This window comes from Mastomys coucha, unplaced genomic scaffold, assembly GCF_008632895.1.
Source record: "Mastomys coucha isolate ucsf_1 unplaced genomic scaffold, UCSF_Mcou_1 pScaffold3, whole genome shotgun sequence".
Classification (NCBI taxonomy): domain Eukaryota; kingdom Metazoa; phylum Chordata; class Mammalia; order Rodentia; family Muridae; genus Mastomys; species Mastomys coucha.
This window is the reverse complement of record NW_022196909.1, coordinates 44,143,364-44,166,045: the sequence shown is the minus strand read 5'-3', so window position 1 is coordinate 44,166,045 and position 22,682 is coordinate 44,143,364. Positions and strand designations below refer to the sequence as shown.

General features: G+C 48.9%; 1 protein-coding gene across 3 annotated transcripts in view; it reads left to right on the top strand.

The window, feature by feature from the left end:
• The window catches only part of Ubash3a (ubiquitin associated and SH3 domain containing A), a 36,865-nt gene that overhangs the window by 3,748 nt on the left and 10,435 nt on the right, over positions 1-22,682 (top strand). For all 3 annotated transcript variants that reach the window (XM_031348153.1, XM_031348154.1, XM_031348151.1), the window contains exons 3-9: positions 2,637-2,823; positions 4,264-4,462; positions 7,303-7,472; positions 8,894-9,102; positions 17,914-18,040; positions 21,254-21,353; positions 22,249-22,371. In XM_031348153.1, coding sequence (XP_031204013.1) covers positions 2,637-2,823; positions 4,264-4,462; positions 7,303-7,472; positions 8,894-9,102; positions 17,914-18,040; positions 21,254-21,353; positions 22,249-22,371 — 1,115 coding nt within the window. The remainder of the gene's footprint in view (positions 1-2,636; positions 2,824-4,263; positions 4,463-7,302; positions 7,473-8,893; positions 9,103-17,913; positions 18,041-21,253; positions 21,354-22,248; positions 22,372-22,682) is intronic.

Here is a 22,682-nt window from a genome sequence, read left to right as displayed (position 1 = left end):
CATGGGCAGAAGGGGCACAGGCAGAGGGAGTACAGGCAGAGGGAACACAGACAGAGGGAGTACAGGCAGAGGGAACACAGACAGAGGGGGCACGGGCGGAGGGGGCACGGGCAGAGGGCACAGAGACAGAGAGTGAGCAGGCTGTGCCTCCACTGGATAGGGGAATGCCCAGAGTCCTGGCAGTCTGACAAGACTGAGAGCAGACATGCTGTGTCTCTACAAGACCTGGAGAATGCCCCAAGTTCCAGCCATCTGACTTCAAAGCCAGCCTCAGATTCAAACTATCCAGCACAGGCTAAGCTCAGTGGTTAGGGCCTGGGGTATGCCTGGATGTTATTACCTGTCAGTAGCAACGTAGCCAGTGAGATTCACCAAAGAAGAGAGATGATGTCAGGTTCCCTACATTTCCCTTTGATGTTGCTGAGGGAGAGGCAATGTGTGGTGTCAGTCAATGCTGGGAACACGGGAGGCTGACCGTCTAACGCCACATAGTTCCATCTCTATGCAGAGACCTTTAAAAAGTCAGATATACTCAGAGCTCTTGATCACTGTGCCGGAAGCTCTGGAAACGTGAAGGTAGTTGAGAGGTGTGGTGGTTTGAATAGGAACGGCCCCCACAGGCTCATGTATGTGAATCTTTGGTCTATAGGGCGTGGCATTATCAGGAGGTGTGGCCTTGTTGGAGGAAGTGGGCATGGCATTATCAGGAGGTGTGGCCTTGTTGGATGAAGTGGGCGTGGTATTATCAGGAGGTGTGGCCTTGTTAGATTAAGTGGGTGCAGCATTATCAGGAGACGTGGCCTTGTTGGATTAAGTGGGCGTGACATTATCAGGAGGTGTGGCCTTGTTGGAGGAAGTGGGCATGGCATTATCAGGAGGTGTGCCCTGGTTGATTAAGTGGGTGCAGCATTATCAGGAGGCGTGGCCTTGTTGGAGGAAGTATGTCACTGTGGGCCAGCTTTGAGGTCTCAGATGCTCACCAGACCAGGGGCTCAGGATCTCTTCCTGCTGCTTGTGGATCCAGATGTAGAGCCCTCAGCTCCTTCTCCAGCACCATGCCTGCCTACATGCCACCATGACAATAATGGACTAAACCTCTGAACCTGTGAGTGAGCCCCAATGAAATGGTTTCCTTTATAAGAGTTGCTGTGGTCATGATGTCTCTTCACAGCAATGGGAACAAAATGTCTCGGGATTTGGAAATGAGTAGAAGCAATGTTCCATACGTGTAGGGTGGATTGTGAGGCAGCCTTGTTAATCCTCATTCTGGCAATGTACCTAGATGTCTATTCTCCACGTGAGAGAGCCAAAAATGCCTGTCACAGAATGACTTGAACTAGCTCATGATTTATACAAACACACATGCTCCCTGGATCTGCTGCAAATGCGCCCTTGGGGTGAACTCAGGAAAGAGGTCCAGGGGGTAACTCAGACAAGGGGTGCAGGCTCACCTCTGCTGCAGATTATCATCAAGTGAACTTACTTACACACAAGGTGTATGCCTAGTGATAGCATCCCACTTCTTAGCCATAATGTGACATCACAGGCAAGTGCCGGTCCCTGGGAATTCTCTAATGTCTGTGTACTAAGTAAGCTGACTGCTGCTTAGCTATGGTCAAAGATTTTTCCACGTGAATTTTTTTTTTTTTTTTTTTTTTGCCTATGCTTCTTACTCTTCTTGTCTTGAAGTAGAATTATTCATTTAAGACACGGAGTGTTTCCCCCTGCAAGTGCTCGAAGATCGCGCTAAGCTGTGGTTGCAGCCAGTGGTCTTGCTGTACTTTCGACACAACAGAGAACAACATTGAACCTTTGAAGTAAAGGTTCTATCTTAACTTGACCGATAAGAGAAATTGTGTCTCTTCCATTTTTATTTATTTTGTGGTGAACTTGTATTTGGTGCTATACATCAATCTTTCTTGTATTTCGAGTGGTTTTCTTAGCTAGGTGTGGTGGCTCACACCTGCGGTCCCAGCAGTGAGGAGGCTGAGACAAACAGAATCACCACCAGGCCCACCAGATGTATAGAGAGATCTGTCTCAATAAACAAATGAGAATGGTTTCTTTTTCATCAAAATAAATACGTATGTTTTGACTCAAAACAAAAATACCGCTGGGCAGTGGTGGCGCACACCTTTAATCCCAGCACTTGGGAGGCAGAGGCAGGCTGATTTCTGAGTTCGAGGCCAGTCTGGTCTACAGAGTGAGTTCCAGGATAGACAGGGCTACACAGAGAAACCCTGTCTGGAAAAAAAAACCAAACCAAAACAAACCCACTAGTATTCACTTAAATGTTGTCTAATCTTCTGTGGTTTAAATTTTTCCATTTAATTTGCAGTTGGTGGTGAAGTTAAAATATGAAAAAAAATCCCTGTTTTGTGTGTTTCAATACCACAAAGGTACCTAGACCAGCATTTTTCTGAAGGTTGGGGTCTAAGCCCCTCTGTCTTTTAGGTACACATTGGTCTAGCCTAGAGCCAACAGCCCCACCACTTGGCACCATCTTGAAGGGATGGCCACAGCACCGATATATTTGTGTGAGATCAACATACCCCTAACTTTGGGCTGGTGTTGCCACTGTTGCATGTCCTCAATGGGGACAGCTCTGATTGATATGACGGTGTTTTCTGTTGCAGGCTGCATGGCCACTGCAGTGACCCTTCTCTGGATGACCCCATCCCTCAGGAGTATGCTCTCTTCCTCTGCCCCACGGGGCCCTTGCTGGAAAAACTCCAAGAGTTCTGGAGAGAGAGCAGACGCCAGTGTGCAAAGAACAGAGCTCATGAGGTCTTCCCTCATGTGACACTCTGTGACTTTTTCACGGTGAGTCCACCCTGGAGGCCTTAAATGCTCACCACCGCAGCTGAGGGCAGTGTTCTCTGGTAACCAGGCAACAAGAGAACACAACTGATTTATTTTAATCAAGACATTAGCATGAGCTATCTGCTTTGCGGAATCTTTTGCTTCCTCTGGTCAACTTCAGTTCATCCTTCAGGACCCAATTCATTTTAGTCTTCAGCTCTTCAGGTGTGATGGTTTGTATATGCTTGGCCCAGGGAATGGCACTATTAGAAGGTGTGGCCTTGTTGGAGTAGGTTCATCACTGTGGCCGTGGGCTTAAGATCCTCACCCTAGCTGCCTGGAAGTCAGTCTTCCACTAGCAGCCTTCAGGTGAAGACAGAACTCTCAGTTCAGCCTGATGCTGCCATTTTCGTGCCTTGATGATAATGGACTGAGCCTCTGAACCTGTAAGGCAGCCCCAATGAAATATTGTCATTTATAAGACTTGCCTTGGTCATGGTGTCTGTTCACAGCAGTAAAACCCTAACTAAGACATCAGGCAGAAGAAGGTATAACTCCAGGCTCTCTGCGTCTTTTTTGTCAATATCTCCAGGAGCACATTTGGTGATATGAAGGTGATAAGCCCCCTCTAGGAAGGCAGATGTTACCCTGGTCCTTGTCTACCCAGAGACTAGCAAAGTCCTGAACAGAGCAAGAACCCCCTGTGTGATGAAGGACTGAAGGGTTCTGATTTGGCTGGACATAAGCCAGGGTCTTCCCTATGTCAGGGCCTGGCCAAGTCAACAGCCTCCCTAGGAAGCATTGTCAAGTTTCTGGACAAAGAGAAGAAGGCCTGAGGCCCAGGGGGAGGACCCACAGCCATTTCTTCTATACCTCTACCTGATGAACTAGAGAAGAACCCACCTACTGCTGGGGCATCAGGACAGAGCCTGCCACTCCGCAGTGCTAGGGGAACACAAAGCATGATGTGCAAGAAAGAAGTTTCTGGAAACATCCCCCTGGAAAACAGCACCTCACGAACATCCACAAAGCACCCCTGTGTGCCTGAGACCAGGAGCTCTCTGGGGTCAGGACTGAACCGTTGCCCTCTGGAGGTCTGAGCTGGGATCCCTCAGGGCACTGTGAGCTTCCTCGGAGTTGACTAGAGAATTCCAGAAGCTAACATATGCAAACAGAGAAGGAAAGAGGACTGATTCGTGAGGCGACAGGGGGCAGTGACAGGGGACTTCCAACCTTAAGGGGACCACATTCCAGGAAGACTCTTTTCCAAGATACCTCAAATAACTGAGCAGAAGACTTAGAGGTGGGGGTGGTGACGACCCTCCACTCCATAACTGCAGGGTCTGGATAGGGAGAATCCCAATGTCTTGGACAGAGAATAGCCTATAGTGATTAAGCCTTAATTCTCAATAGGTGAGTTAATTCAACAAGCCCTGAGGTTCTTTGCTTCTTTTCCCTTAGTGTGAAGACCAGAAGGTGGAGTGTTTGTACGAGGCTCTGAGACGTGCAGGGGACAGGATCCTGGGCTCCTTCCCCACCCTGGTTCCTCTTGTTCTCCATTCTTCCATCAGCTACCTCGGCTTCTTCATCAACGACAGCCCTGCTGACATCATCCGGGAATTCGCCATGGCGTTCGCCACAGAGGCGTCAGTCCTGGCAGGTAGGGGACCCCAGCTATGTTCAGACACACTGAACCCTTTGGGTCCCAGCAGAGCCACATCGAAGGCCTTGAAGGATCAGCTCCTGTGAGCGGTGATGGCCCTTTAATGACCATCCTCTGAGGGATAGTTTGGCTCCTGTCCCCAGATGGGTCTTATAGGTCTCACCTTAAAGCGGGGGGGGGGGGGGGGGGGGGGGGACATTGCAGGGGTATGAGAAGCACTCAGTGGGTGAGTGCTTGCCAGGGCATGTGGTTCAACCCTCAGTGGTGCATACTCCAGACATGAGGTCCACATACCTGTAATCCAGAAAGGGGAGGCGGGAGGATCAGAAGGTCAAGAGCATCCTTCACTGCAAAGCTAGTTTGAGTCCTGCCTTTATTACATAAGACCCTTTCTCAAAAAACAGGAAGGAAGGAAGAAAGGAAGGAAGAAAAAGGAGGGAGGGAGGGAGAGAGAGAAGGGAGGAGAGGAGAGGGGAGGGGAAAGGAAGGGAAGGAAAGAGAAGGGAAGGGAAGGGGAGGAGAAGGAGAAGAGAGGGGAGGGGAGGGGAGGGGAGGGGAGGAAAAGAAAAGAAAGGAAAGGAAGAAAGAGAAAGAGAGAGAGGAAGAGAGAGAGAGGGAGAGAGAGAGAAGAGAGAAGAGAGAAGAGAGAGAGAGAGAGAGAGAGAGAGAGAGAAGAAACTTGAGTCTGCCCAGCAGAAATCCCTGCCAGCGTCCCTGTCCTAGGTTACACAGGGTTCCCCCAGGAACCTCAGCATGGGGCCTTAGCAGTGGGCTCTTTAAAGATTCAATTAATTAAGATGAGGTCACTCTGGAGTCAAGTGACCCAAACTCAATAGCTGGTGATTGAAACCTAAATCAATAACATGCTCCTGCAAAAGACACATGAGATAACAAGGAGGCCACCTGACCACAGAAGCAGAGATGAGCAGGATGGAGCCACAGCCGAGGGATGCCTGGGGCCACCAGGAAGGAGCTGGAGGACACCAGAGGACCCAACCCCAGAGCCTTTGGAAGGAATGTGGCCCCACCCACACCTTGATTTTGAACTTCTGGCCTCCAGATCTCTGAGACAATACACGCCTGTTGTTTTCCACCACCCAGTTTGGGTATTCCTGTTGCAGCAGGAAGTGAGTGTCATGCTCAGCCATCCCGGTGGCCTGAAACTTTGCGTTATGCCTCTTTGAATACTACCAGGGCCCCCCTTCCCAGGAGAGCTGGCCCTGAGCTCATATCCATCTCCTGACTCTGAGCAGGCTCTTCCTGGCTTCCCAGGTTAAACCTCAGTCTGATTTGAGAGGCTAGGAGACTCTCCTGAGATGACAGCTCAAGAGTGTCCCAAGTCCCTCCCTGCCCACGCTGCCCCTCTCAGTGAAACTGAAACCTAGGGCCACAGAGCAACAGAGGAAAAACAAAAGCCTATTCAGAAGTCAGCATGACTCACCCCTGGATCTCTGGGGAAGCCAGACCAGGTCTTTTCCAGGCTATGCTCACTCACATGAGGAGCACACCCTCCCGAACTACTAAAAAATGTCACGAAAAGAATTTCCCGTCACCTACACATACATACCTTCATGCCACCTGCACTGGCTGCTTCCCCAGAAGCCTAGGGCTCAGGGACCTGGCCAGGGTCCAACTGGCTGCTAAAGGTCCCCTATGTGGAGAATACTGTGGCGAATGTAGCATCGTGGAACCTCCACCTTGCTTTCATTAGGGGAATAACTCATCCTGTTTGCTTCCTGACCTGGATGAAGAGGTGGCAAGCAGCTCTTGGGCACAGTGGGCTCCCGAGTCCTGGAATTAGTCATCTCTATCCTCAAGTAGGAAACTAAGTCAGAGCATGACTCTCAGCCGAAGCCCCTGTGGTGACAAGGACAGAAGAGCCTTGAAGTAGGTCCTTCCACAGCAAAGTCTGTCTTCTCTACAAAGACACCGGACTGCCTCCTCAGAGCCTCTAATGCTTGTGGTCCCACTGACACCCGATCTGACCGTTCCTGAGGTACTGTCCTCTCTCGCTTACCAACCTGAAAGACTCAAAAGCCAACCTGGAGCTGGAAGCGTTCTCAAGGGCAGAAGCCATCACAAAGCACCGGACTCCAGCACTAGCAAGCCTCCGGTGAGGAATGGCTAATGAACGTTAGACATGCTGCAGGTTTTACGTCCATCGCTCAAGGAGACCCTTTCTTAAGCAAGAGGCATTGACCTGGGCTGGAGACATAGCTCAGTGAGTAGAGTGTTCTCCTAGCAACAGTGAGGCCCTAGGTTCAATGGCTAGCAACACATAAACCAGGGATGTAGATGCTCGCTTATGATCCTGGCACTCGGGAGACAGAGGCAGGAGGATCAGAAGTTCAAAGTCATCCTCAGCTATGTAACAAGTTCAAAGCAGTCTAGGATACGTGAGTTCCCGTCTCGTGTCAAAACCAAAACCAAACAGCACCGACTGAGAGTCTAGGCCCCGTCATGTGTGCACCAGGGAATGAAGGGTCCATTCACTGTATTTCGAGCTAGCTTGCAGCCTAAGAGCTCTAAAGCTCGTGAGCTACATCTCTGTGCCTGTCCTCTGTTTTTGTTTTCCCTTTTGTGTTTTTCAAAAGCTGCAAGCACCCAGCCCACATCCTTTCTCCTAGGGAGAGCCCAGTCCTTGCTTTGTCGAGAAAGCGCCAACACGAAGGAGCAGGCACAGTAGAGCAGAGGCATGACTAGGAACACTGACATTCAGGGACAGGTTCTCGGCACCCCTATTCCCACCTGTCATCCAGAATGGGTACCCAACATGCTATGTTTGCTTGACATTCAAGATGAGACACTCAACATCCTGCATTTTCTTGACTCCACAGACTGTACCATCAAGCCCTGCACCAAGCAGCTGCACCTGACCTTGGCCCATAAGTTCTACCCTCACCATCAAAGGACCCTGGAGCAGCTGGCCAGAGCCATCCAGCCCAGCCACACCTGCCAGTGGACAGCTGCCCTGTACTCCCGGGACATGCGTTTTGTGCACTATCAGGTGAGGGAAGCTGGCCTGGCTGGTGGGCTGCCCCAGCCTTTCTTACTGATTGCAAGTGAATAAATGCTCCCCTGATGGCGCCCACTCCTACAATCTTCCCTGACAAAAAGAGGGGGCTCTCCTCTGCTGGGGCCCTCTCCTTATGTGCTGTTTAGATGTAGCATCCCTTTATAGATGAGGTGGGCATATACAATCATTTCAAAAGACAATGAAAGCGCCCCCATGGTATTCAGAAAGCCCGTTGCCAAGGTACGTTAATACAAGCTGTGCTTGTTAATTTATCCTCTGTGATGATTTTGGTGGGCTTCATGCCAAGGTTTCCTTTCTCCTAAGAGCTGGTTGGCTGAGGAAGAAAGTATGTCCCACAGAGAATAAATATGAAGGAGCCACAACATTCCTTGTCATAAGGGAAATTGTAAATAGCTTCACACCAAGGAAAGTATATATATATATATATATATATATATATATATATATATATATATATATATTTGGTCACACTGTAAGGTCTTTCCTATAAGAGAAACAGGTATTGGGAGAAATGGTGGATGAGTGGATGAATAACTTAATGGGTGGATAGATGGATAGATGAATGAGTGGATAGGTAAAATCCATAGGTCAATGGATGATCAGATAGATGAATGGTGGATGAGTGGGTAGATGGATAAGTGGATAGATGGATGGATAAATGAGTGGGGGGATGAATGGTGGATAGATAGATGCCTTAATGATGGATAGATTGATAAATTAATGAGGGGAATGGGTGGATGAGTGGATGGACAGATGAGTGAAGAGTGGATATAGATGGATGATGGGATGGTGGATAAATGAGTAAATAAATGAATAGATGGGTAATCAGATAGATGAATAAATTAGAAAATGGGTGGGTAGATGGATGGATGGATAGACAGATACATACATAAATACATAAATAATACATAGATGCTTGATACATACATACATATATACATAGATTTACAGATAGATAGATAGATAGATAGATAGATAGATAGATGATAGATAGATAGATAGATAGATAGATAGATAGATAGATAGATAAATGAGATGGATGGGAAAATGAGTGTTTGAGTAGTTGGATAGATGAATGCATGGGTGGATGGGTGGTGGGCAGAAGAACAGACAAACATACATGTGGATAGGCAGACGAATGTAGACATGGATTGGTGGATGGGTAGAAGGAAGAAGATAGACATTAAACTTTCTAAGTTCACCCTAAGATTTCTAAGCTGCAGCATTTGGCTATGTCCCACACTGTGTACCATTAAGCAAAGGCATGAAGGGATCCCAGGAGACATATCAGAGGAGACCGAAGACAAGACAGACTGGTATCTGGCCTCCTGCTGCAATTGCTTCCTGGCCAAACCCTCACTAAGATGTGCCGTCTCCTGCCTCCTTTCTAGACCCTGAAGGCGCTGTTCCAGTACAAACCCCAGAATGCGGACGAACTAATGCTCAGTCCTGGTGACTACATCTTCGTGGACCCTACTCAGCAAGAAGAGGCTAGCGAGGGCTGGGCCATTGGGACCTCACATCGGACTGGCTGCCGGGGCTTCTTGCCAGAAAACTACACAGAGCGAGCCAATGAGGCCGACACCTGGGTTAAGCACAGGTGAGAACCACCCTCTGTAGGTTACTACCTGAAACTGGGCACAGGCGTTATGGGCATCTCAATTCTGTTATCAGAAAGACTTGCAGTCCCTGCACTGGCCACATTACCTCCCTGTACCCCTCTTCCCCAGTGCGCATGCCAATTATCTGATCTATTCGTGGTTTCTGCTGATAAACCCTCAGGAAATCAGATTGCTTCAAATTACAAATTATTGTCTGAGATAATAATGCCCAAATACTGTGAAATACTTCCGTCTTATGAACATCACAGAGTGGACCCAGAGGTCAGAACTGGCCCTTGTGGCCTTCTAAAGAGGGCTAGCAATTTCCTATTGTTCTAATAACAAAATGACACAAATTTAACTTAACGATCCTATAAGGCTGTGATCCTGGCATAGCTTGCAATGGGTTCTCTTCTGATGTTCAGGGTCCTCCCCTAAGCTTGTGTGGTTGTTGGTAAAATGTATTTCCTGGAAGCTGGCCTACCCATGGTGATTTGTTTCTTCCAGCTCAATTGGAGGATCTCTTTATTTTAGAATCTAGCACCATCTAGGCCAAGGGGTTTTCAAACTTTTCAGAACGGAGGTGTTTGTTTCTTAAATGTATCGGTTCCTCCCCTCAATGTATCTGTCTCTTCTGCCGTTTTACTATAAGCAAAAAGGAGAAATTTGGTGATGCTTTGATACTGCACATAGAGAGTGATGTATTTAAAAAAAAAGATAAAGAGATATAGAATATGTTCTATGGGGGTGTGGTGAGGTATGGGGGTGAAGGGGTGTCTAGGTGAGCCCATGCCAAGGCATCCCATGCCCCTGAGGGAACCAACATGATGGTATAGTATAGAATAGAGTTTATTCAGGGCATGGGGAGGGGAGTTAAGAAGGTAGTAGAGGCAGAGAAAGACAGAGAGAAAGTAGAGAAGTAGAGGCTGGCCATGGCCATGAGCACATGGAGAGAGGGAAGGGAAGGGGGAAGGGAAGAGCCCAAGAGGGCAAGAGGGAAACAAGAGAGAAGCAAGAGTGAGAGAGGGAGGAGGGGGCAAGCAGCCCCTTTTATAGTGGGCCAGGCCTACCTGGCTGTTGCCAGGTAACTGTGGGGTGGAGTTTAATCAGAATGCTAACAGAGATAACCAGAGATCCTTAGCCAACTTCATTCTTCCCATGAACAATGTTGCGAAGCATTTTGCCACAATGTGAGGACCTTTTCCCAGCTTCTATACCTATGTATAGAAGGCATCCTGAGGGCATCCTCCAGCCCACAGTCTATATGCGGTCTGCTGGGAATAACCATGTGTGTGTGTGTGTGTGTGTGTGTGTGTGTGTGTGCGCGCGCATGCGTGCTTGCACTTGCATAAACACATTGTGCATGTGTGTTATGCATTTGCTGGACAGATCTTCTAGCCTCTGTGTATTCTGGGAGGGTTGTTTTTCCCTATATCTCTTTGCATCACAAGGCAAAGCTATGGAAACCATACTGTTTTATTTATGCGCCTATGGAAGCCAGTTAAAGAGTGGGGTAAAAGTTCCAGTTAGCGAAAACTTCTGTTTTGAACAAATTAAGGAGCAATGCATTTTGAATATTTAAAGCAGATGATTGATTTGGGCCTTTTAGCGGCTGACAGGACTTCATGGGGAAAAGGACTTTGCAAGCACTTATTATTTTTATTTAGATGGAGGGTTTTCTGTCTTCAGGTTCTTCCTGTTAAAATTAAGCTTACATTTGACTTTGCATGAGAGGCCAGGGAAAGCATCTGTGCCCTTGGACTGTGCCACCAAATGCAGTGACAACAAAGTAGATCCCCCATCACCCCTACCCAGGCTGCCCTGGGACTCACTATGTTGCTATATAGCCAAGGATGACCTTTTGAACTTCGAACTCTCCTGCCTCCATCTCCAGAGTACTGGTATTAGACATGTACCGTCACGTGGGTTTTATGTATGCTAGGCAGATGAGCTAACCATGGATTCTTATATGCACTTATGAATCTGTCATATATGTATACTAACTTAAAATAACTTTTTAAATTAAGATTTACTTATTTATTTTATGTATATGAGTACACTGTAGTTGTCTTTACTTTAGACACACCAGAAGAGGGCGTCAGATCCCATTGCAGATGGTTGTGAGCCACCCCTCTGGTTGCTGGGAATTGAACTCAGGACCTTTAGAAGAGCAGTCAGTGCTCCTAACCACTGAGCCATCTCCCCAGCCCTAAAATAACTTTTAAAATGCATGGATTCAGTCAGCTCCACAGTGGGGGCCACTCGATGTCATTTTAGCTTCATGTGTTAATCCATAAAAACCGAGGAGCACACCTACGAACTCAGGAAACAAAACTCCGCCTCGACTCCGGGGCTTTTATATCAGGCGTCTCCTCATGATCCACTAGCCTGTAGAGAGAGCTGGACACACCCTCCTGTGAAAGCGGAGCCCCCAGATTGGGAGGTGAAGGGCTGGACGACGTCATCAAAATCAAGGAAGCTTTGGTTTCCTGCAGAACCTACATGGTCAGTTCACTGCTCTTTAGAAATGGAAGGAAGAATGTATGACAGGACAGACTGGCATCAGATGTCAGGGGGATGTGCTGGGGAAGAGGGGGCCTAATAGCCCCTCCTTCTCTCCCCACCAAGGGCAGAAGACCTCACTGTGGCGGAGGAGCCATCAGCCAAGGGGCAAGCCTGGGCTCTTCGGCTTCTACAGAGCTTCTGCGGGGAACTCTGGCTAGCAACAGTTCCACCGCCTGTTACTGTGTCACCTGCACCTGCCCAAGGGCCCCACCTTGTGACCCTGACCTTCCTGGGAGACCAGTGACTCTTGGAAACCAGTGTATATTCGTAAAAGTTGCAAGAAGAAGGAAGTTCTGGCTGAATGCTGTGGTGCGCCCCATGAGCTCCCACTCCCCCCAACCCTACCAGACACCCCGTCGCCTACCCCATCCCCCACCCCCATATCAGAATCACTCCCTCCTCACAGGATAACTGCAAGCACCACCCACTCGCCCAGGCTAACTGCGGTGTGACGGTGTGACTATCGTCTGAGACTTGGACGTAGGCTGTCTATGGTTTTTCAAGCTGCTAAATATTCTTCTATACGTTGAAGGAGGTTTTAAACTGGAGCATAGTGGCACTCAGATTTAATTTCAGTACTTAGGAGGCAGAGGCAGACAGGCCTCTGTGAAGAACTTGTGAGGTCCGAGGTAGCCAGCGCTGCACAATGACACTGTCTTGAGAGGCCCTGGCGAATCTGAATGTGTCACAAAAGCCTTAAGCAGTGGGGCATGTAGCCAGACACCTGTGCGCATAGAGAGTTGGCCTGTGGCCAGACTATATGTTGTATATACATTCCATATATAACTCCCAAGGGCACAGGACTCACACAGGGCATGCTTGATAGGAACAGCAAGATGCCAGCACACAGGGAGAGATCTGCAAACCACACGGGAAGAGGCCCCTCCCTGCTCAGAGGGCACCTCCCCAGCCCTGAAGCTGCCACAGGAACACGCTCAACTCCACAGACAACCCCCACCAGCACCGGTGTAAGCTCTTCAGCAGGTGGCTACAGGATTCTGAGGACCCAATGGTCCCGATCCAACACCCACTTGTTACTTGGAAACCACGCATTACTGGAAGATAGCTGCGGGGGAGGGACCACCGCCACCTCAGGACGAATATACAGACCGGCTGCAGAGGGGAGAGGCAGGGGCTGAGAATTAGAGCCCGACGGGGGCTGGAGCTGTCTTCCAACCACATGAGGACATCTCACCACAGAGCTGATCGAATCCCACAAAGCGAGTGGATGGGAGGCGGCTTCGACCCAGCAAGGGTACGCCATTGCTGGATGACCTGTGTCCCTCCAGAAACTCATGCTGAAACCCTGATGAACAGTTTTTTGATTTTTTTTTTTTTTAAGAGAAAGACCTTTCAATTAAGGTGTCCCTTATCCAATCTTACTTTGATCAGAGGTTACTGAGGACACAGGGGGAAGACACCAATTTCTCATCAGGTCCAAGACAGAAGCCCCAAGATGAATCACAGGTTTCTGTGTCACCTCCATCTTAGACCTCCTACTCTCCAGGGCAGAGAGACAATGAAACCTGTTCTGTCATTGAAGCCCCAGTCTGTATAACAGTAACCCCAGGATGGACACAAATGCACAAAGACTTTGTCTTTGAAATGCCACGTTTTGAGGCCAGCTTGGTCTACAGAGTGAGTTCCAGGACAGCCAGGACTACACAGAGAAACCCTGTCTCGGAAAAAAGAAAGAAAGAAAGAAAGAAAGAAAGAAAGAAAGAAAGAAAGAAAGAAAGAAAGAAATGCCACATGCTGAGGTGACCCCCTTCCAGGAACAAAGGGGAATGGAAACTAAATCCACTTCTATGGCACCAGTTCACCGCTGTGACAATCCTAAGTCAAAAAAAAAAAAAAAAAGAGAGAGAAAATGTCACATGGTTCCCTCCATGCCTTCTGCACCAATGTGCTTGCCATCCTCTTGCTTGCATTTTTAGTTGAATGACTGGCAGACAAAGTCCACTTCCCCTCTGACTGTAAAGTTCACAGATGTCACTCGGAGATAACGGTGGCTTTACTGTCTGAGCGGTGGGCCCCGTGTTACACATGTACCCCTGCTTTGCCCTCAGGAAGATGAGAGAGCAGCTTGCACTTCCTGTGTGGGGTGCTTCAGCTCTGTCTGCTCTGCCGTGACACCGTCACTGAAAGCAGCTGTCAGTTGCCCCACTGTGTGTCACAATTCAGTTACAGGATCCACTGACACCCACACTCCGCGTTGGTAGCTTGAGAATGCATGAAGCCTACGTCTCGTTGGTTGTGTGCCTTTAACGGCCGAGCCATCTCTCCAGCCCAGGTCCAAATGGAGGAGCCCATAAAAGGTTGCAAATTGAGACAAAACAGGCCACAATGACAGGGACAGAGGACAATAACTTATGGGTAATCAAAAAATACTTAAGGCCAGAGAAATGGCTCTGTAGCTAAAAGCACTGACTGCTCTTTCAGACGAACCAGGTTCAATTCCCAGCACCCACAGTGTAGTTCACTGGAAGTCCAGTCCCAAGGGATCTGATGCCCTCTTCTGGCTTCAATGGTTATCAGCCACACCCACGATGCCCAGACGTACATGTAGGCAAAGCTCCCATATGCATAAAATAAAACATTTAAACGCATGAACTACATTAAAATGCCACAAAGGTCACAGATGGCCCAGACCGTGGTCACAGGTGTCAGGCGGACAGCTGCTGCCGAGACTCAGGGCAATCGATGCAGTGTGGCTCTAGACAGTCTGGGGCTGGAATCGTGGGGAGCTATTGCCGCCCTATAGTAGGCTGTTGTAAGAAAGGGACGGAGTCAATAAAAATACACCTCATGGGTGGTTGCGGGGAGTGAGTCACAGAGAGGAGTCAACTTCAGAGTCGCTTCCAGTTTTACGATACTTCAGATAAAATCCTGGTGGGATCGTTTCTTTGAATGCCACTGGGTAAAGGAAGCATTTACCTAGAAGAGACATCAGGAAAGAAAAGCTGGGAAAGACATCGGGGCCAAAGTAATGAGAGGAGGTATCGGCATGAAGCTCAACTGATGGAGAGCTCGCGCAGTGCACACAAGGCCGTGGGTTTGATCTGCAGCTCCCCCTAAACCTTGATGTGTTGATGCACGCTTATAATCCCATCCTCGGCAGGAGGCCCAGGAGTTCAAGCGTATCTTTGCCTACACAGTTAGTTTAAGGCCAACCCAGGATACCTCAGAACCTGTCTCAAAAAAAAAAAAAAAAAAAGATACACATGGTATAATACATCAAAAATCAAAATAGGGTTTTGGCTCAAAGGGTAGAAGGCAGTGAGAGGGGGCAGGTATACGGTAACAAAGAGGGTTACCTGGCATCCTGGGAAATTCATGTCTGAGAACCCCACAGAAGCTGGGGGGAGAAGGGTGAATGGCACCCATGGTCATTTGTTCCCCATACACTTGTTTACCCAAGACTCTGCCTGGCAGAGGCAAGAAATAAATGGAAAGAATGTGGCTTTAGACAAATGTGCCTCCAACTTCCGCAGTGGTCTCTCACAACACTTGGTGGGCTTCTCTAATGGTGATCAGTCACTGCTTGACGTTCATGGCCTCTGTACAATCAGGATAACCAGGGCAGAACAAGGCGAGGCCAGAGCTTTCACAAGACGCAGATGCTCCTGTGAGGGGAGCCTGTCTGAGCATCTCCTTTGAAAAAACGGCTGTGACTCTGTGGCCCCCAAGTGGCCCCAAGCCATACCCTCACCCAAAGCCAGCTCAGTGGTACCACGTGCGTCACTAGAGGAGATCCAGGCTTACAGCGGCCAGGTCAAACCTCACAGCCTCTGCATCTCGTTCAAGAGCAGTTGACCCTTTCCTGGGGCTCAGCTCCAAAGCTGGGAGTTGAGCCTGCATCTATGTCCATGGTAAAGCACTGGTCTAACGGGTGAGGCCCGGGTATGGTCCATAAGACTGCAGAGAGAGGACGTGGGAGAGAGGAGGGGACGGGAGGGATGAGGAAGGGAGAGAAGCCTGGTGTGGAATCTCCCCAACACCCAGGCGAGGTTCACACCGTCACCGCATCTGACTGCTCCTTACACCTGCTCAGAGCACAAACCTCAGGTGAGCCTGTCAAATCTTGGCTCTGTATCCACAGAGGGTCCTCTATTCTATCCCACCCAGCCTCTCCTCCCTCGGCTCATTCTGCTCCACCCACGCAGGCCTCTGCTGTTCCGCTAACCCTCCAAGAGAACTGAGCCGCACACATACGCACGCACGCACGCACGCACGCACGCACATACGTACACGTGTCTGCCTCCTCTGCCTTCTCCGCTCGCTCCTCCATCCCTACCTCCATCCGCACCCACCCACATCCCGTGTCAATCCTGGCCTCGAAGGATTTGAGGAAGCTGCTTCCCACCCCAGATAGCCAGAAGCCTATTCAACCAGGCCACCGCCCCTACGTTATTACAGCCCATAATACTCTACCTTCTGAAACTCAGCTATGCAATCTGCTTCATCTCCCCCCTTCCCCCCCCAAAATGGGTCAGAGTCTAAATATGGGTGAATGCAAAAATTAAGTTGTTGAATTCAACAGCTGACAAAATCGTGACTACCTTTTCATTTTCAGTGGGTTGTGACCATTTTCCACATTCCAATAATGAGTCAAACTGATCCTTGTCTATAAAGAAATTGGAGAGTAACCTTACTGGGTCAACAGAAAATGAGAGTGAAAGTTCTCGGACATAGAGGGTGGCAGGCAGGACTCCTCCACAACCTACAAGAGCCCAGCGCGTCTGCCCAGGAACCGCATGAGTAGCTAACGGTCGCTGTGGCTGGCCATTACTTTTTAAACAGTCGACCAAAACTTCTCCTTATATGAAATTACTTCTGCCCTGGGGAAATCACTCATTTTCTGCTCCAAGGAGGAGTCACGTGTTCTGTATTGTTCATTCACCCTCCTCTCTCGACACCAACCTGGTCCTTCCAGACTGGAAGGAACTCTGTGAGCACAAACTCCTTCCTGTTTCATATTTTGGGGTTCACTTTCCAGTTTGCCTTGGCTCTTCCCCCACCTATGTGTTCCCAGAGTTCCTGATTGCCTGTTCACCTCCTGGCACTTTAAGGAATTTATAGTGTCCTGGTTATGTGCTCATTGTTCAGGTACCATTACCCACTACCCACAGAATGCATCTCCAGCTCTTAAAGGTGCCTGGCCACTATTACAATATTCCAACTACTTCCAGCTGAACACCCATGACTGCCGTAGATGGTAAATCAGCAGATGATATGTGAAAGAAATAGATTGGATAGTCACTCAAGGTACAGAACCGCTAAGATATAGGGATATAGGAGGTGCAATGGGGAGAGGATCTGCTGAAGTTTGTGACTGACAGATCCGAGGTCTGAAGGTCAGCCCAGCAGGTGGGACCCAGGAAAGATCTGAGGCTATAGCTTGAGTCTGAAGGTAGCCTGGAGACAGAATCCACTCTTCCTCCATGGAGACCTCCATCTATTCTGCCTTAAGACTCTCACCTGAAGCCAGGTGGTGGTGGTGCACGCCTTTAATCCCAGCACTTGGGAGGCAGAGGCAGGCAGATTTCTGAGTTCGAGGCCAGCGTGGTCTACAGAGTGAGTTCCAGGACAGCCAGAGCTATACAGAGAAACCCCGTCTTGAAAAACCAAGGGGAAAAAAAGACTCTCACCTGACCCTGCATGCATAGGATTGTCTATTTTATTCAAGGTCTGCTGGTCTTGCCACTAATCTCATCTAAAAGGTACCTTTTGTTTGTTTGTTTTTCGAGACAGGGTTTCTCTGTGTAGCCCTGGCTGTCCTGGAACTCACTTTGTAGACCAGGCTGGCCTTGAACTCAGAAATCCACCTGCCTCTGCCTCCCAAGTGCTGGGATTAAAGGCATGTGCCACCACCACCTGGCAAAAGGTACCTTCTTAGCAATGCCTAAAACATCAGCAACTTGGAAGGCTGAAGTGGAAAGCTGTCTTGAGCCTTGAGTTCATGGCCAGCCTGAGCGACATGGAAAAACTGCCATCTCTGAAATAAAGTAACATTTGAACAATGCCTGGCCACAGCGTTGAGGCAGGCCTGGCATCATCATGGAGCCAACCACAGGTTTGACGAGCCATGCTCTGAGCGCTCTGCAGTTTGGTGTCGTTTTGTAGCCTTGGTCTTTACTGTGGAGGGTTGAGGCAGATCTTCCCGGGGAACACCCATGACCAGAAACCATGGTGATGACACATGTCCTGCCTCTGTTCACAGCCTCTTCTTCCTCCCCCCACAGGACATACACGTTCAATCTAGCCATGGACCTGAACTCTAGGAAGGACTTTGAAGTCCGTAGCAAGGGAAATGGGGAATCCCACACTCCGTCAACGTCAAGGAGTGTTAGCAGCATACAAGCTTTGCAGGTAACAGGACCCTGGTTTTGTTGTTTGTTGGTTTGTTTGATATTTTGTTAATAAACCATGATTGCTGGTATAACACCATAGTAGGATTGCCTGCTAGAATTTGACTCTTCTCCCAAGTGAAAATATGGTAGTAAATATTTAATCTCAAATGGGAGTTTCTACCCCACTTTTGATCATTTAGTTCCCAGATAAAAAATACAAAACTTTTATATTTATACTAAGGCTTCCTTAATCAGCACAAGAGTCGGGCAGTATCTACCCTCTAGGCTATTATGTCTACTTCCCTGCCAATAACCCTGAGTTAAGACCTGCCATGCTCCGTCTGGGCTCCTCTTAACTTTAATTGGCCAGGCGTCATGGCTCACTTACTCCATGGTGTCTTCTCCTCTCTCCACCCTCCTGGTGGTCTCCTCAGACCCCAAGCCCAGGAACTGAACCCCCACGTATCTCTCTTCTGCCCAGCTATAGGACGTCAGCATCCCTATTCAACTAGTTGTTTTTAAGGAAGGAGCAAGGTCACATAGCATTACTTGATGTACACGAGGATTCTCTCCTCCCTGAGAGCAATCAGACCTTGGGGGACCAGTGTTTAGCATTACAATACATAGCCCCAGACCAAACCTCACCATGGGATGAACTCACCCCCAGAAGAGCCCCCCCTGAAGGTTGATGCATTACTGCTAAGGACCCTGGAGTTACTCTCCAAACACAAGCCTTCCAAAGACACAGTGGGCACGTGCCCTGTGACTGTGAAGTGCCAAGGGCAGCCTAGAAAGGAAGGAATGTCCCAGAGAGCTGCCGCACCCAACACACACACACACACACCTGGGGCGGCTAGACACTGTCAGACTGTCAAAATACAGTCCCTTTACCTTTAGATCATGGGCTTTCTTTCCCCTGCTGATTTAATCAACTGGGGGGTAGAAAATGATGTTGAAGTCTGTGTCTTGTCTTAATCAGCTTCCCGGTATTGCAACAAAATACCTAAAATGACCAGCCTTCTAAAAAGAAAAAAAAAATGGATGGTTTGTTTTGTGTTTGTCATCGTCTTAGAGTGTTCAGTCTATCATCATTTGGACCGGTTGCTTTGGGCCTGTAGTGATGCAGTTTACCATGATAACAGGCAAATAGTAGAGGAGAGTCAGTTACCTAAAAGAGGAAGGCGCTGGGTCCCAAGAGCCCTTCAAAGTCACAAGTGCAGTGACCTAACTTCTTCTCACTAGACCCTCCTCTGAAAGGTCCCACTCTCTGCAGTACCGTGGGCTGCAACCAAGCCTTCCCCATCCACATCTTTGAATAACATTCAAGGTCCGAACTGGCAGTGGTAACACATGGGATCACACACACATGTGATCCCAGCACATGGGAGGTAAAAGCAGGAAGATAGTTGTGAGTCTGAGACTAACCTGGGCTACACGGAAAGTTCTGGGGCAGCCTGGGCTATAGTGTCAGACCATGTTTTGAATAATGAAAACAAGAAAGAGAGAGGGGGGGAGAGGAAGAAAGAAAGAAAGAAAGAGAGAGAGAGAGAAAGAAAGAAAGAAAGAAAGAAAGAAAGAAAGAAAGAAAGGAAGGAAGAAAGAAAGAAAGAAAGGGAGGCAGGGAGGCAGGGAGGCAGGGAGGGAAGGAAAGAGGAAAAGAGAAAGGAAGAAAAGAAAGAAAGAAAGAGAGGGGGAAGAAGAGAGAAAGAAAAAAGGAAGAGGGAGGGAGGAAGAGAGAAAGGAAGAAAGGGAGGGGGAAAGGGGAAGGGAAGAAGGAAGGAAGGAAGGAAGGAAAGAAGGAAGGCAGGCAGGCAATAGCTGTGCCAGTATTGAATGCATACAGACTTTGTCTGCCACTATTCCCCAAACAATATGACAAAATTACTGTTCACATAACATTAAATTGCATTAGGTGTTTCCATTGCCTGGAGATGGGTTAGAGTCCACAGGGGATGTGCCTACACTCAACAAAAACATCCCATTGTTTTATAGAAGGGACTTGTGTGGTCTGTGAACTTTAGTGCCTGCAGGGGTTCTCGGCCCACCTCATGTGTACTGAGGGATGGCTGTCCTGCTCACTAGGAGCACTTGGGCAAGCAGAGATTGGCCAGCTATAGGAAGACAGTGAAGAAGAAGAAGAGGGGACCATCTTACCTGAGTGTTCAGAGGCAAGACATACACCTGGGCACTACGAGGAAGCGGCCTTGGGGTGGACTCAAGCAGGGCTAGTCCTGGAGGGATTGGGAGAAGAAGGGTAGGAGTAAATGAGTAAACTATACATAGACTGATATATGAGAGAGAGAAAAAGAGAGGAGAGCAAAGAAGGAAGGAAGGAAGGAAGGAAGGAAGGAAGGAAGGAAGGAAGGGAGGGAGGCAGGGAGGGAGGAAGGAAGGGAGGGAGGGAGGGAAGGAGGGAAGGAGGAAGGAGGGAGGAAGGGAGGAAGGAAAGAAGGAAGGAAGGGAGGAAGGAAGAGAGGAAGAGAAGGAGGGAGGAAGGGAGGAAGAAAGGGAGGAAGAGAGGAAGGGAGGGAGGAAGGAAGGAAGGAAGGGAGGGAGGAAGGAAGGAAGGAAGGGAGGGAAGGAAGAAGGAAGGACAGAAGGAAGAGAGGAAGGAAGGGAGGGAGGAAGGAAGGAAGGAAGGAAGAAAGAAAGGAAGGAAGGAAGGGAGGGAGGAAGAAAGGGAGGAAGGAAGGAAGAGAGGGAGGGAGGGAGGAAGGAAGGAAGGGAGTGAGGGAGGAAGGGAGGGAGGGAGAGGTGGAGGGAGGGAGGGAAGGAGGAAGGATAGGATAGAGGGAAGAAGAGAGATGGTTAATAGATAGATAGATAGATAGATAGACAGACAGACAGACAGACAGATGTAGGGAGCTAAATATTCAAATACCTAAGCCTATAGAGGACACTTCTCATTATAGCCACCATAGATTGACAGGTGATAGGTGATGATAAGAGAGAGAGACAGACAGGCAGACAGACAGACACTTGTGAGAGACAAAACAGTTGAAAAGTACATATCTGTAATGGGCTCAGTCCCTTTCCATCTCCTTTATGAAGTCACAAAGTCCAGGAAATTAAACATTGAGAGAAATGAAAGCAATCCCCCAACCTCACACTGCTGGCAGCCTGACGGACCACAGTTGCTGAGGAGCTTGGGAGAGGCTCTGTCCCTAGGCAATGACTTGTGGATACTACAGAGTCCACTTATTGACATCACGTCCCATTGCTCCCACCCCAGGCTACCATCGAGAGGAGAGGCATTCTGGTCATCCGTCACGGCGAGAGAGTGGACCAGGTCTTTGGGAAGTCTTGGCTACAGCAGTGCACTACTGCCGATGGTAGGTGGAAGCCAGATGACTCTAAACAGATTAGCTCCCTCTGTGTCCTTGAGGGACCCTAGACCATGGCATAGCACCTGCTGGAAGATGCCAGTGCCCTCAGGCTTGGGAGCCGCTAATGTGAGGAAACTCACCCACATACGCACCGGCCACCTGTCTAAGCCAGGCCCTTGGCATCAGGTCAGTGGCTGGTGACAACTCTGGTTTCCCCTTTTCCCTAATGAGAGAGGTCAAACCACTCGTCTCTGGTCACACAGCTAAGGGTCAGGATTTCTAACAGATTGACAGATCTTAGAGACCAATGGCAAACTCAAAGGGACCAGGGTGTCACGCAGCCTCTGTTTTCTGGTCCTGCATTCAAACACCTGACTGAAGAGTTCCCATGGTGGGGTACCTCTTGCCAAGTATGTACTGCCCTGCTGGCAGCAACACACAAGAGAGGCTTCACACCGCAGCAACACACAAGAGAGGCTTCACACCGCAGCAACACACGAGAGGCTTCACACCGCAGCAACACACAAGAGAGGCTTCACATCGCAGCAACACACAAGGGAGGCTTCACACCGCAGCCGGTTAACCGATACCTAGTCAGAGATTTATCCTGGGGATGCAGCTTTCTCTCCCCTGTGAGTGATAAAGACTAAAAAGAAAAAAGTGGGCTCCTGGCCCCTGGGGCTCAAACCTAAGCATCCTGCATTTGAAAACATGTTACAGGCCTGCAATATTTATTCTATGAATTCTGTCCACATTCATAAGGACACTTCACAAACAACAGCAATGGCGAGCACTCAGACGATAACTTTCCCTGCATCGTGGATCTCCATCTTGGGGTCTTGGGTGACAAATGGGATCTGCCTCCGTGACCTCAGATGTCTGCTACCTGTTTCTCCCTCAGGAAAATACTACAGGCCAGACCTGAACTTCCCCCGCAGCCTGCCGAGGAGGGGCAACGGCATCAAAGACTTTGAAAACGATCCACCGCTATCATCCTGTGGGATTTTCCAGGCCAGACTTGCTGGTATGTTTAAGAGTGTTCCCACGGGAGAGTAACAGTAACAATAATGACTACATTGTATCCACTGAGCCCCTGCCCTGCATCCTTTGACAGTACTGCCATCTTCCCTACTCTGCCCATACCAGGGCATGGAGATTATCTTAATTACTGTTCTATTCCTGTAAAGAAATGCCATGACCAAGGCAACTTATAAAAGGAAGCATTTAATTGAGGGATTGCTTGCAGTTTCAGAGGATGAGTCCATGATCATCGTGACAGTGAGCATGTTGGCAGGCAGCAGGCAGGCAGGCTGGCAGGCAGGCAGGCAGGCTGGC